This window comes from Notolepis coatsorum (genome assembly GCF_963971535.1).
Source record: "Notolepis coatsorum genome assembly, chromosome: 1".
Lineage (NCBI taxonomy): Eukaryota > Metazoa > Chordata > Actinopteri > Aulopiformes > Paralepididae > Notolepis > Notolepis coatsorum.
The window spans coordinates 186,291,219-186,304,745 of record NC_140165.1 but is presented as its reverse complement, the minus strand read 5'-3'; the positions used below and the strand labels follow the sequence as shown (position 1 = coordinate 186,304,745).

At 43.4% G+C, this 13,527-nt stretch overlaps 2 protein-coding genes across 3 annotated transcripts in view; one reads left to right on the top strand and one right to left on the bottom strand.

Moving 5' to 3' along the window:
- LOC311223652 (carbonic anhydrase 12-like) overlaps positions 1 to 643 on the bottom strand; it is a gene marked incomplete at both ends in the record, with an annotated part of 46,955 nt that extends 46,312 nt beyond the window's left edge. The window contains one exon of the mRNA XM_084308425.1: positions 599 to 643. Within this exon, the coding sequence (XP_084164551.1) occupies positions 599 to 643 (45 nt within the window). The remainder of the gene's footprint in view (positions 1 to 598) is intronic.
- A 6,363-nt stretch (positions 644 to 7,006) lies between these two features.
- clpb (ClpB family mitochondrial disaggregase) overlaps positions 7,007 to 13,527 on the top strand; it is a 114,290-nt gene continuing 107,769 nt past the window's right edge. For both annotated transcript variants that reach the window (XM_084335745.1, XM_084335744.1), the window contains exons 1-2: positions 7,007 to 7,657; positions 12,239 to 12,290. In XM_084335745.1, coding sequence (XP_084191871.1) covers positions 7,213 to 7,657; positions 12,239 to 12,290 — 497 coding nt within the window. In that variant the 5' untranslated portion in view covers positions 7,007 to 7,212. The remainder of the gene's footprint in view (positions 7,658 to 12,238; positions 12,291 to 13,527) is intronic.

Here is a 13,527-nt window from a genome sequence, read left to right as displayed (position 1 = left end):
GCTAAGCGCGGATTGGACGTGAGGGGGATAGTGTGGTCCTCCCACACGCTACGCCCTCTCAATGAGAATCCGCGCTGCCAGGTGAAAAGAAGCGGTGATTGGCTGGACGTGTGTCGGAGGAAGCACGTGGTAGCCTCCACTCTCCCAGATTATCTGACTGTGGGGGGTAAGTGCGCAGCGACCAGGAAGGGACTGGGAATTGGCATACGACTAACATTGGGATGGGAGAAAATCGGAGGAAAATGGAGGGGGAAAAAGACCAATAAAAAAAAAAAAAAGTACTTAACCCAGCGATGAACTCTAAACCACGTTGACAGACCACGGACAGAAGATGGTAAGAAGCTGATCCATGGCCTCGGTGGTGCACATAGAACAGTCACTGCAATCTTGGCCAAGACCCCGAGACATCCACCACCTTGGTCAACATTATGAGACAATCACTCAGAGAGATAGGGGGGGGGTTTGGGGACAGAGGTTAGAGAGTTGTTGTGCTTTCTTCACCACCTGTTGTATGTTGATTGGGTCCATCCTTTTCCCCCCTCTTCTGTAGTCCATGACCAGCTCCTTGGTATTGCCAACGTTGAGTGAGGTTGTTCACCCGGCACCACTGAGCCAGGTTGTCAATCTCTTCCCTGTAGGCCATTTCATTGTTGTTGGTGATTAGGCCTATCACTGTTGTGTCATCTGCTAACTTAATCACAAGTCAAGAGTTTTATTTGTCACGGCATACAAGTATACAATGAAATGCGGGTGGTCTTGCCCGCAACTTGTACACTACTATACTATACAGTTTTTACTTCTATGTCCTTATGCTATACTTGCTGTTACTAACTCTACTACTATGCAATAATCACAAGTTATTTTCTTAGTGTCCTTTTTTCCCCTTCCTTTAAAGTTTAAAGTGTCCTTTTCTTGTGTGTTTAAGGGTACCCTACTGAAAGTGGGAACAGGATTGACTAGCTAGCAAATGTCCTTTCAGGTGAGCTTTGAAGGTGTGAATTGGGCTGTACCTCCTCATCTCAGCAGAGTGTTCCACTGAGTTATTGCTTTTACAGAAAAAGATGACTGTCCAAACAGTGTAGCGGAACGGTTTAACGCAATCAAGTGCTGACAGTGTTCTTGTAGCTCTGGTGGAATTTGTACGAACGTGTACAAAGTCACACAGTGGAGGAGGTGCCAACCCATTAATGATTTTGTAGACCATACATGAGTCTGCTAGTTGTCTAAGGTGTTCAAAGTCAAGCCTCTTCTCACTTTTAAGGACTTGGAGAGAGTTATGCATGCACGGCTGGATTATTGTAACACGTTTTATGTTAGTGTTGGTCCAAAACGCTGCTGCTTGGTTGTTGACTAAATTTAAACAAGACAATTTTGACAGTATGACAGCATGTCACACTGTGTCGAAAACTTTGCTCAGACCTAAAAACACAGTACGAGCTACATTACCATTACAGTACCAGTAGTAGAACATTAAAGGTGCTATACAGTAGATAACATTGAGCCACTAGATGTCTCTCTAGAGATCAGCATTTATCCAAGCCGGTGCATTCCACATGGGGAAATTAGTGAATACATGCCTGCAACATGTAAACAACAACATTTTTCAATGATAAATTCACTAATCGATTGTTTTGGGGCGAAAAGCAATACTTAATAATTACTCTACATACAAATATTATCTATAGCACCTTTATGGGGAGTTGCAGGTTCTCAATGGCTATTGAGATGTGAAGAACTGTTTGACATTGCATTACACATTATTATACCTTTACGCGTGGCCTACTTCACACTATCCATGGTCCCTTGAGGTGATGAAACATCTGACTCAGATAAAATACTTTTGCACCATGTAGTTATGAGTCTTTGTCCTCTTACTGTGGCGCATAGCTGTCAACATTGGGATTTGAACAAACGGGAGAGCTCAGCTGCTCTCTGCTGAGCTGCCTCATCGCTGCCATCTGCTGGTCAAAACCTGTATGTACCCAAGGACTGGGTGAACTACTAATTGCTACATTAAATTAATCAGATACCTGGTTGTAAGTGAAATGCTGTGTACATCCCTGCATTAAATGAATGGAAGTGTCAGTGTTTCTGTAGAGGAGATGGAACGCCTGCTCTTGTCGGCACTGCGCAGCCGTGGAATCGCAAGGCCATAGATTTAGAATAGATAGAAAGGGCACATTGTGGTGTATCATAATTAATTTGTTGAATACAATAGGATTTTTATAACGTTGACACAAATTAAGGAATATTTATACTAAGTTCTCTTTTACCTCTTATTTAATTCATTCATTAATTTAATTGTAGGTACTGTTTATATTGTACATAGTCCTGTGTGTTGTATATTGTGTCCTATGTTACTTTTGTGTTTATTGTCTCTTTCTATATACACCGTGGGAAGGGGGGCACATAATTGAATTTTTCTGTATGTCTTGCACAAATTGGAAAATTACAAAGTTGACTTTGACTTTTAACATGTGTCTATAGTGTCAGACACTAATTGTAATGTTAAAAACAGATAGGCCTACTGCTGTAATATAAAGTGAAATTCTACCATGCCTCAATGTATCAACTTTAAACATACACTAAATGTTAATGTTAGACATTTTAATTTCCATTATTTCCACCATGTCCAACATTTCCTAAGAACAGCAATGTCCATTCTATCAACTCCAAATCTGTGCTGGAACGCCCTACCCAAAGCTGTAAAGGAATGTGAATCACTACCCACTTTCAAAAACACTCTCAAAAAACACCTAAGGGAGACTGCAACTCGAAACTGGCCCCTGTAAATGTCCGAACACAACCCCCTCCAATGTACAGTAAATTACCAAGTATGGTCTTGTCAATAATCCAATGTAGTTTTGTTTGTACAGTTGTACAGTGTCCCCCACCCACCCCTCCTACCCAACCCCCCCACTCCTACCCAACCCCCCCCCCCCCCCCCCACCCACCCAACCACCTCCAATGTACAGTCCTCCCCCACCCCCACCACCCAATCCAATGTACAGTTTCTACGTCAAATGTATATACTTTTTTTTTCTGGACTCTTTTTGTATCACAAACAGTACTGTAATTGCAAATCTGGTATGTCATAAATGTATAGATGTAGCAGTACTGTCTATCTGTATGTCATGTATGTCATATATGTTACGATGAATTGAAAATGGGGGACCCTGATGTAAACAAGACGAAAGTCTTTCTCTGGTCTGCATCCCCTTAACAATTGTATGTATTGAGCTGTACTGTACTGTACCCATTCTGCAATCCGTTAATAAAGTTTTCAATCAATCAATCAATCAGCTCAATTCTCCCGGTGCATGCAGAAGAAGAATTGCTGTCTTGTTTTGGATGAATGAGTAGAAATGAAAAACGGAAATCTTGTTTTATTAAAGTAGTTTTGACATGTGATATAGATAAAGATATTGTTTCATTGTGTATTGATTCACGTTACATTTGCGCTTCATTACTTTACAAAAGTTATACTGGCACATGGGTCTAATACAGCAATGGATTATGGGTAAATGCAATGTTAAAGCAGTGCCAATGTAAGACTGACTTTACATTAAACGAATGACAATAATATAGTATAAAGTAGGGTATTATTTGGACTAAAGAATGGTGTTGTCTCACCCTACTCGCATGTTGAGGGAGAGCACCATACATTATACACTGAGAAACCACGGGTGTGAGCTCTCTGGGAACAACCCCACTTTGCATGACAGTTTCTCTGTCTTCTGGTCTGACTTCCTGTGCTAATGTTCTAATCTACACTGCTGCCACAGAGGGGAATTGCAGCCATTTTGTATAAAGTAAAAAATACGGGAAAATATTTTAAAGGACGATGGCGGGAGAGAAGGTTGAAATACGGGATTCTCCCGGGGAAAACGGGAGGGTTAACAGGTATAGACCACTACAATGTATGTTGTGTATGTCATAAATGTCTATATGAAATGAAAATGGGGGACCCTGATGGAAACAAGACAAACGTCTTTCTCAGGTCTGCATCCCCTTAACAATTGTATGTATTGAGCCGTACTGTATTGTACCCATTCTGCAATCTGTTAAATAAAGTTTTCATTCATTCATTCATACACTTCCGCGTTACATTGAAATCAGGGAGGAGATTGCGGGGGGGGTCAAATGAATGAATGTGGACGAGAGCCGTGATGTAAGTGGTTGCCGATACGGCTGTGGGGGTGCTAGAGACATGATCGAATAGACGTTTATGCGCCTCGCTCTCCTGAACACGACGTGACCCATAACTAATCGATCAGAACTAAATCGGCAGAGAAAAAGCCCATTTTAAAGCACCTATTCCGCATGGACATGCGCAGAGTGCCCATGGAGTCTGGACGACGCGAGATGGCGCTCGAATGAATGTGGACTGTTCTATCAGAGGGGGGGAGCTTCGGTGGTCAGTGTCCTTTCAGCCGAACAGGATGCGTGAATATTAAAGACAACCAACTTGTGTTCAGCTTTTCGTTCAGCGTTTCTCTGATTGGCCACACTGTCACGTGACTGCCCTAGCACACGCCCTTTTCCGCTGAGAGACGCGGCATTAGCGCTGGTCGAACCAACGCGCTGCTCGAACCAGTTCAGTGTGACTGTACTAAACTCTTCCACCACATGACCGACATTTGACATACAGTACACCTCCTATCTATGTTGGGATTATGTTTGGTCATGACAAAACAATAAAAATCGCTACTGTTAGTAATGCTGCCACCACCCACTTCAATGACGCAGCTCTCGCTCTCATATTTGTGAATGCATAAACTATATCTTAAATTATGGCGATGTGTCTAATATGGCTGTCGCGAAGTCATTGATGCGCGACAGCCATATTAGACACATAGCCATAATTTAAGATATAGTTTATGCATTCGCAAAATATGAGAGCTCTATCATTGAAGGGCTTCCTACAACAGAGCACCGCCGCTGCTGCTGCTGGAGCTGGATCAAGCCGGCGGCAGCGCACGGAAGCCGGGGAAAAACCACCGCGTCGCCCCGCTGGCTGGCGCTTCAGCAGCCTCCACGGGCGAAATAACATATAACGTTACAGAGCGTACAGTTCCACACTGATGTACAGTGAGTGTTTAATATGGCTGTCGTGAAGTAATTGATGCGCGACAGCCATATTAGACACATAGCCATAATTTAAGATATAGTTTATGCATTCGCAAAATATGAGAGCAGCTGTCATTGAAGGGCTTCAACGGAGCACCGCCGCTGCTGCTGCTGGAGCTGAAGTGATGTACAGTGACGAGTGAATCTGGTAGTTGGTTGTCAAAAACGCGAAACATAATAACGTTACGCTTTCTAGTTCAGCGCATTTCATAACTGTATGGGCTTTGTTTATACTTCAGAGCTCAGAGGTGATGTACAGTGACGAGTGAATCTGGTAGTTGGTTGTTAAAAACGCGAAACATAATAACGTTATGCTTTCTAGTTCAGCGCATTTCATAACTGTATGGGCTTTGTTTATACTTCAGAGCTCAGAGGTGATGTACAGTGACGAGTGAATCTGGTAGTTGGTTGTTAAAAACGCGAAACATAATAATCAGTCAGCAGCGCTCCACTGCTACCGCAGCTGAACACAAGTTGGTTGGTACAGCAGCTTAAGTTGGTTGGTAGTGGTACGCGCTGCCGCTAGCTCCTTGGGTTTCATTTGGGACGTGGGAGGGGCTGCCGCTTGCTTGCGCATGGGGGCGGGGGGTCGCGGCCAATCAGAGAAAAGCCGAACACAAGTTGGTTGCCTTTAATATTCACGCGAACAGCGTTAAAATGATCCCACTAAATGGCCAGACGCGTCTTATGGCGACATCTACAATTACCTCATTGAGTCTCCAGGTAGACTAATGTTTATATTTAAGTGCAGCGGTCTGAAGCCACTTACATGACCATCGAAGCTCCCCCCTCTGATAGAACAGTCCACATTCATTCGAGCGTCATCTCGCGTCGTCCAGACTCCATGGGCACTCTGCGCATGTCCATGCGGAATAGGTGCTTTAAAATGGGCTTTTTCTCTGCCGATTTAGTTCTGATCGATTAGTTATGGGTCACGCCGTGTTCAGGAGAGCGAGGCGCATAAACGTCTATTCGATCATGTCTCTAGCACCCCCAGGCATGCGTTGTTCATGGGACGGGGTAGCACGGTGTGCAACCTCACTCGCTATTTGCATGAATGAATGAATGAATGAATGAATGAATGAAAACTTTATTAACAGATTGCAGAATGGGTACAGTACAGTACAGCTCAATACATACAATTGTTAAGGGGATGCAGACCAGAGAAAGACTTTCGTCTTATTTACATCAGGGTCCCCCATTTTCAATTCATCGTAACATATATGACATACATGACATACAGATAGACAGTACTGCTCCATCTATACATTTATGACATACCAGATTTGCAATTACAGTACTGTTTGTGATACAAAAAGAGTCCAGAAAGAAAATAGTATATACATTAGGCGTGGAAACTGTACATTGGAAATAGCATATCAATAGCTCCGGTCGTCAGGTGTGTTAAATACGTTCTCAGACACATTCACACCTAACCTTGTTGTGAAGACGTGTTACATTCCATTCGTAGAGGCAATTAGGCACTGTCTTTAGTCTGTGCCCAAGCGAGGGGACATTAAATGCGCATTCGCGGGAGCCAGATGATTTCAATAACGCACCACTGAGCACCCCCACAGCCGTATCGGCAACCACTTACATCACGGCTCTCGTCCACATTCATTCATTTGACCCCCCCCGCAATCTCCTCCCTGATTTCAGAATCCCGGAAGTGTTACGGTGGTCTCGTGGTGAAATCAAGCACTGTCTCATCATATTCTCTTTGTTATAAGAACACTTAGAACATAGTAGAATACGTACAGTAAAACGAGGCACTGAAAGGGAGGAAACCCAATACGACGCACTGCTTGTAAAAACAAAGAGATGGAATGTTCCTTCCCGGAGCAGAAAACTACGTTTCCCACAAAGCACCACGCCTTCCAGTGACATCCTCTCGCTGCGCCGCTGCGCTTGTTTTTGTTTTGTCGCTGATGTTCACCTGACGGTTACGACCGACTGAATAACGGTCGGTACAGTGGGAGCTAACGCGGTGGAACCGGTCAGTGGGTGATTCGGTGTTGCCCGGGATTATCGTCGAGCATATTTTAAACCAGTTCTCCGGGTTTTTCCGGTGAGTTCATCGCCATGTTGTCGTCGGTTCCCACCAGGCTGTTTATGAGAAGGTCGCGCAGCCTGTCACCTTGCAGCCGCGTGCTACAGACCAGCACCGGGAGCCAGGGGGTCCACGAAACACTGGAGACCCGCCGGAATCCTGTCATCACTCCGTCCCGGGTCTCCAGGAAGGGCATTTTAGCAGAAGAAGCTAAAGGTCCCCCTGTCAACCCATCGGTGCAGTACCACCATTTAGCCCCTAGGTGGATCTCCAATCTTGAGAGCCGCCGGAGCTCCTGGGCGGCCCTGGCCGGCAGGGGGCGCGACAACAACCAGTACTGGGAGGAGGGAGCAGGAGCAGGAGGAGGAGAGAGCCGGGGGAGGAGTCGAGAGCCAGACCGGCGTGGAGTGGCCTCTGTTGGGCTGCTGTCTGCTGCTGCTGTGGCCTTCTGCCTCAAGAAGGACTCCGACAACAAAGGTGCGTGTGTGTGTTCGGCTCAAGGATCGCACTCAACGCCCACGAGAAGTGGGAAGTGGCACCAGCGGCAGCGTCGCTAACCCCCCCCTCTCCCCATCCCTGGAGCAAGCGTCATCATCGAACACGATGGACAGCTAAGAGAGTGTCTCAGTCAGTCAGTGAAAGACTTTCGTCTTGTTTACATCAGGGTCCCCCATTTTCAATTCATCATAATCATACATGACATACTACAGATAGACAATAACTGCTACATCTATACATTTATGACATACCAGATTTACAAATACAGTACTGTTTGTGATACAAAAGAGTCTAAAAAAGAGAGCATATACATTTGACATATAAACTGTACATTGGAGGAGGTTGAGTAGGTGGGGTGGAGGGGGGGGGACTGTACATTGGATTATCCACTAGCCCCAATGTTTCCTAAATTCCTATGCTTCAGGCTGACATAATATCTTGGAACTACTCAGTGTGTCTTGTGTTTCAGACTGACATGATGTCTTGGAACTAGCCTCATTGTGTCTTGTGTTTCAGACTGACATGATGTCTTGGAACTAGCCTCAATGTGCACACAGATACAGATACTACATTATTAGGGTGGTAAAACAACTTTCTGCCGTCACCGAAAAAATAATATATATTTTATTTAAATCGGTGGTAGAGCCAATATCTAAATAGCATATTCCACCTTTGTGAGATGGTCTCTACAACATACAAATAAATCAAAACATTTGTTTTTATTTGCGAAATAAAGAAATAATAATTTTGTTACAGCAACTTCCTGTAATCATGTGACTTGACCCAGCTATAATCGCTCGGTGAGGTGGCCTTTTGAGCCCTCCGAGATTATTGTAATGAGCTAATTGATGTAAATAAGACAAGTCTTTCTCTGGTCTGCAGTCCCTTAACAAAATGATTGTATTCTGCAATCTGTTAATACAATTTTCAATCAGCAGCATGGGGAATTCCTAATACGTGACTGATTGCGCATCCATTTGAATGAAGAATGCAGATGGCATTTTGACAGGCATTTCTCCAATGCCTGTCAAACAATTTAAAGTATCGTTTGGGATTTTGTCTTTTTGTGAGGGGTGGCCCGAAAATGTAAGGAGCCATAACAGTGTTCTGAATAGCATTGTGGATGGCCCTCCCATTTGATTACATTACAGCAGAACATTTGACCTTCCTAACATCGTAGATGGTATCAACTTGACAACATGAACATTTTAAAGGTGTCATGCAGTGCTATTCCTAGCACTATTTGGGCAACTTTACACACTTCCTGTGAGTCTATGTAACACATGTGTAATTTTTATTCCAAAAATAATCATTGTTTTATATTTCTAATCTTGTACTCAAAACCAGCATTTTTCAGCCTCATGAAAGCAGGCTATTATTGGCTTGGCTCCACCCACACTTTGAGTGACAGCCACCCACCAAATAGCTCCGCCCATCTCCCCGTCATTCCATCCAGGTGGAGGTCTTATTGATTGATTGATTGATTGATTGATTGAAAACTTTATTAACAGATTGTAGAATGGGTACAATACAGTACAGCTCAATACACACAATTGTTAAGGGGATGCAGACCAGAGAAAGACTTTCGTCTTGTTTACATCAGGGTCCCCCCTTAGGTTTCAGGTTACATACAAATATGGTATGTCATAAATATAGAGATGTAGCAGTACTGTCTATCTATATATATATATATGTTACCACTATTTGTAAAAGCCACAACCACGTTACCATATTTGTAATAATGTAAATCATTGTGTCGTTGTACATATTGTGTATACACCGTTAGAAGCTAACATAGGTTCCATCACTCTGAGAGTCCATGTTATGAACTATTACCACAGATATTTTCAGTTTTCAGGGTTGATCTAACAGTTTTGATTATGAAATCTCAGTCAAGGGTACCACAGGTCCTCTTCTCAGACCTGTGGGGCAAAGCACTGCACCATGCAAGCTACATGTCGCTGCATGTTGATCAATAGTAGCCCACTCGGTGCATCACAGTGGGCTACTATTGTGCTAACAACATGCTGCGACGTCTAGCTTGTTAGCCGGCATGAATACCCGATTTAAAATGGTTCTCTCCTCTTTGTATACCTTTGTCCTCACAAGTATTCTGCCAGGGAACTTATGGACACGACAATAGTAGTAGTTATAAGGTGTTTGAGCTTGTAACGTTAGTTAGCTCATAGCTATCGTGGTACACGAGAGCTATGAGCTAACTAACGTTACAAGCTCAAACGATAGCTATGAGCTAACTAACGTTACAAGCTCAAACACCTTATAACTACTACTATTGTCGTGTCCATAAGTTCCCTGGCAGAATAATTGTGAGGAAAAAGGTAAACGAAGAGGAGAGAACCATTTTAAATCGGGCATTCATGCCGCCTAACAAGCTAGACGTCGGGGTATGTTGTTAGCACAATAGCTACCAAGCTAAGCTACGTTAGCTTCTAACGGTGTATACACAATATGTACAACGACACAATGATCAAACACCTTATAACTACTACTATTGTCGTATCCATAAGTTCCCTGGCAGAATACTTGTGAGGACAAAGGTATACAAAGAGGAGAGAACCATTTTAAATCGAGCACTCATGCCGGCCGACAAGCCGGACACCGCGGTTGTTGTTAGCACAATAGTAGCCCACTGTGATGCACCGAGTGGGCCACCATTGATCAACATGCAGCGATGTGTAGCTTGCATGATGCGTGTGCAGTACACAGGTCTGAGAAGAGGACCTGCACATGATAGCAACCGGGAGCGTCGCGGAGCATTCCTAGATCCACTTCAACCAGCCGAGCGTCGGGAGCTCCAGCAGCTTGTCGATGTGCTAATAGCCTGGAGCCAGCTACCGTTAGCTTGCAGAGGCTATTAGCACACCGACAAGCTGTGTAGCCAGCAGGCTGAATGCTCCGCGACGCTGGTTGAAGTGGATCTAGGTAGCCAGCAGGCTGAATGCTCCGCGACGCCCCCGGTTGCTAACGCCGGCCCCGGCTGGTGCTAACTAGCTAGCGATCGCTCCCGAGTCCCGAGAGCTAACGCCGGTCTGTCTGTCGAAGAATGGAGGCGGGCATTACTAAAACCACAGAGCCAATCACATCACCGTGCGTAGGGCTGGGCGATATGACGATATTATATAAATATCGGGTACAGTTCATTAACGATACACTTTTTAAACGTATCGTGGATATCGTGATGTTTTGCCCAAGAGGCTTGTGTCGCGTCAATCTGGTCCACACGTTGACACTTTTGAACAGCGCCGCCCCACACACACACTACTGCATCAAAAGTGACTACTTATGATAACAAAGGCATTCGTTTTGTGGCATTAACGTTATAATAATAATAATGCAGGACCTGTTCAGAGGTCTCTATATAGTTACACTTTCAATAACATCAGCGTATTTACATAGTGCCGACCGAGGTCGACCTAGATATAGCAAGCTCGTTCATATCTCAGCCCGTGCTGACTCAGTTGTGCCCATTCTGCGGTCTGTTAATAACGTTTTCAATCAGACAGATGTATGGAAAGGCTTTTATTATAACATCCGTTGAAGTAAAATCATTATGCCTCCAGTCGTTTAGTCCTTCTGCGGAGCTAAAAGCTAAACGTCGGCCGCGGCGAGCTGCCATTGTTATTGTCATTGAGCTCTCCAATGGCGGAAGTAAAAAATAAATATGCGCTTTCCGATTGGTGCTAAGAACAGCAGGGCGGGTGCAAGCGATGTGACGTAATTGGCAGACGCGACTGTCAATCAAAATGATTCTGTTTGCCGACTGAATGAATGAGAACGTTATTAAAAGATTGCAGCATGGGTACAAATAATACAGTACAGCTCAATACAACAACAGTCAACAGCGGACTGGAGGATGCAGACCAGAGAAAGACTTTCGTCTTGTTTACATCAGGGTCCCCCATTTTCAATTCATCATATTTCATATCTAAATCATATAATATCTCATTGCTAAATATATGCAATATATAATCTAATAATCCAATAATCTAAATCTAATATATAATATAAAAATGCTAAATGCATGGGTATTTTATTTTGTCTTTAATGTTAGCTTGCAAACTCAAATACTGTCTTGGTAAGCCTCATAATGCATTTTGGGGAAAAAAAGAAAAACATCGTGATGCGTATCGTGTATCGCCGAAAGGTCAGAAAATATCGTGATATCATATTTAGGCCATATCGCCCAGCCCTAACCGTGCGCTATAAACGGCGCCCTGTGACGTGCACCAGGTCGTCAAATCAACATGACCTGATTTACTAGAGGCAAACAGGGGATGGGCTGTAGCTGAGGAATTTGTCAATATAGTATTTAGGCCCAAAAACACATTGATACGAACTCCTATTACTATAATACAATGCTAGAGACTGAAAAATGACATTTATAACGCATAGCCCCTTTAAATGGACCCAAGTTTTTTTTCTTTTTTCTTGCAGTGTTTGCTGATAACAATAGCTGACAGGAAATAAACTTGGGTCCAAGCTGTTGCCTAGCAGCAACACAATTCCACTGAAACCTCTGTGTTTTTTCTCCATGTAAAGGTGATGCTCTGCTGGAGGCAGCAAGGACCAACAACTCTCAGGATGTTGCCAGGTAACACACACGCATGCACACATACTTAGAGATAAAGAAAAAAAGAGAAAATAAATCCCCCAATAATACATAACACAAATACCTCATTCTTCATGGTGTCAAGCCTGTCGGCCCTCTGATTGGTTGCTGTACATTCAGTTGAAGTAAAGGACCATACCAGTCTTCTCACCAGTACTGTCTTTGAACCCGTTCACTACCACACTACAGAAGGTTAACCCTTTACTATCACACTACAGACAGTAAAGGGTTAACCTTCTGTAGTGTGGTAGTGAAAGGGTTAACCTTTTGTCATGTGGCAGTGAAAGGGTTAACCTTCTGTGTTGTCACAGTGAAAGGGTTAACCATTTGGTAGTGTGGCAGTGAAAGGGTTAAAGGAACACACCAACGTGATGGGAAATGTGCTCACCGTCTTCTCCAGAGTCAGACAAGGAGATGCATACCAATTCCATCTCTGTGCATTCAGTAGAAAACTATCCAGCTGCAAGCTAGCCTAGCTTAACACAAACTACGGACCAGCTCAAAAACACCTCTCCTGGAGTTTTAAACTAGGCTAGTGATCCATATCCACTTCCATTAGGGATGTCCGATATTATCGGCCGACCGATATTATCGGCCGATATCGGCAGTAAAATGTGATATCGGAAAATATCGGTATTGGTAAAAAAAAAACAATAACAATTTTTTTTTCTTTTTTTTTAACATTTATTTAACCTTTATTTACCCAGGCAAGCAAGTAAGAACCAATTCTTATTTTATTTATTGTCAAAAGTATGCATGTTGGTTTAATTCAACAAGAGATATGTAATGTTAATTTTTACTTTTTTAATGATCATATTTTGCACAGATAATGCTTACATTTAGAAAGCCTTTTGAATGCATCCAGTGAAATTATTAGTTACCTGAAATTATTCAGTTTTTTTGGGGGGAAACCCTGCATATATCGGTATCGGTTGATATCGGTATCGAAATTAAGAGTTGGACAATATCGGTATCGGTAAAAAAGCCAATATCGAGCATCCCTAACTTCCATTCATTTGTCAAAATTAGACCATTAGACGAAATTAGACGATTAAAACCCGACTATACTCGTGATTGGCACGCAAGCGATGGTGAGTTAACCCGACTATCATCGTTAACCCATTCCGTGCCAATCATGATGATAGTTGGGTTAACCCTTTCTGTGCCAATCACGATGATAGTCGGGTTAACCCTTTCTGTGCCAATCACGATGACAGTC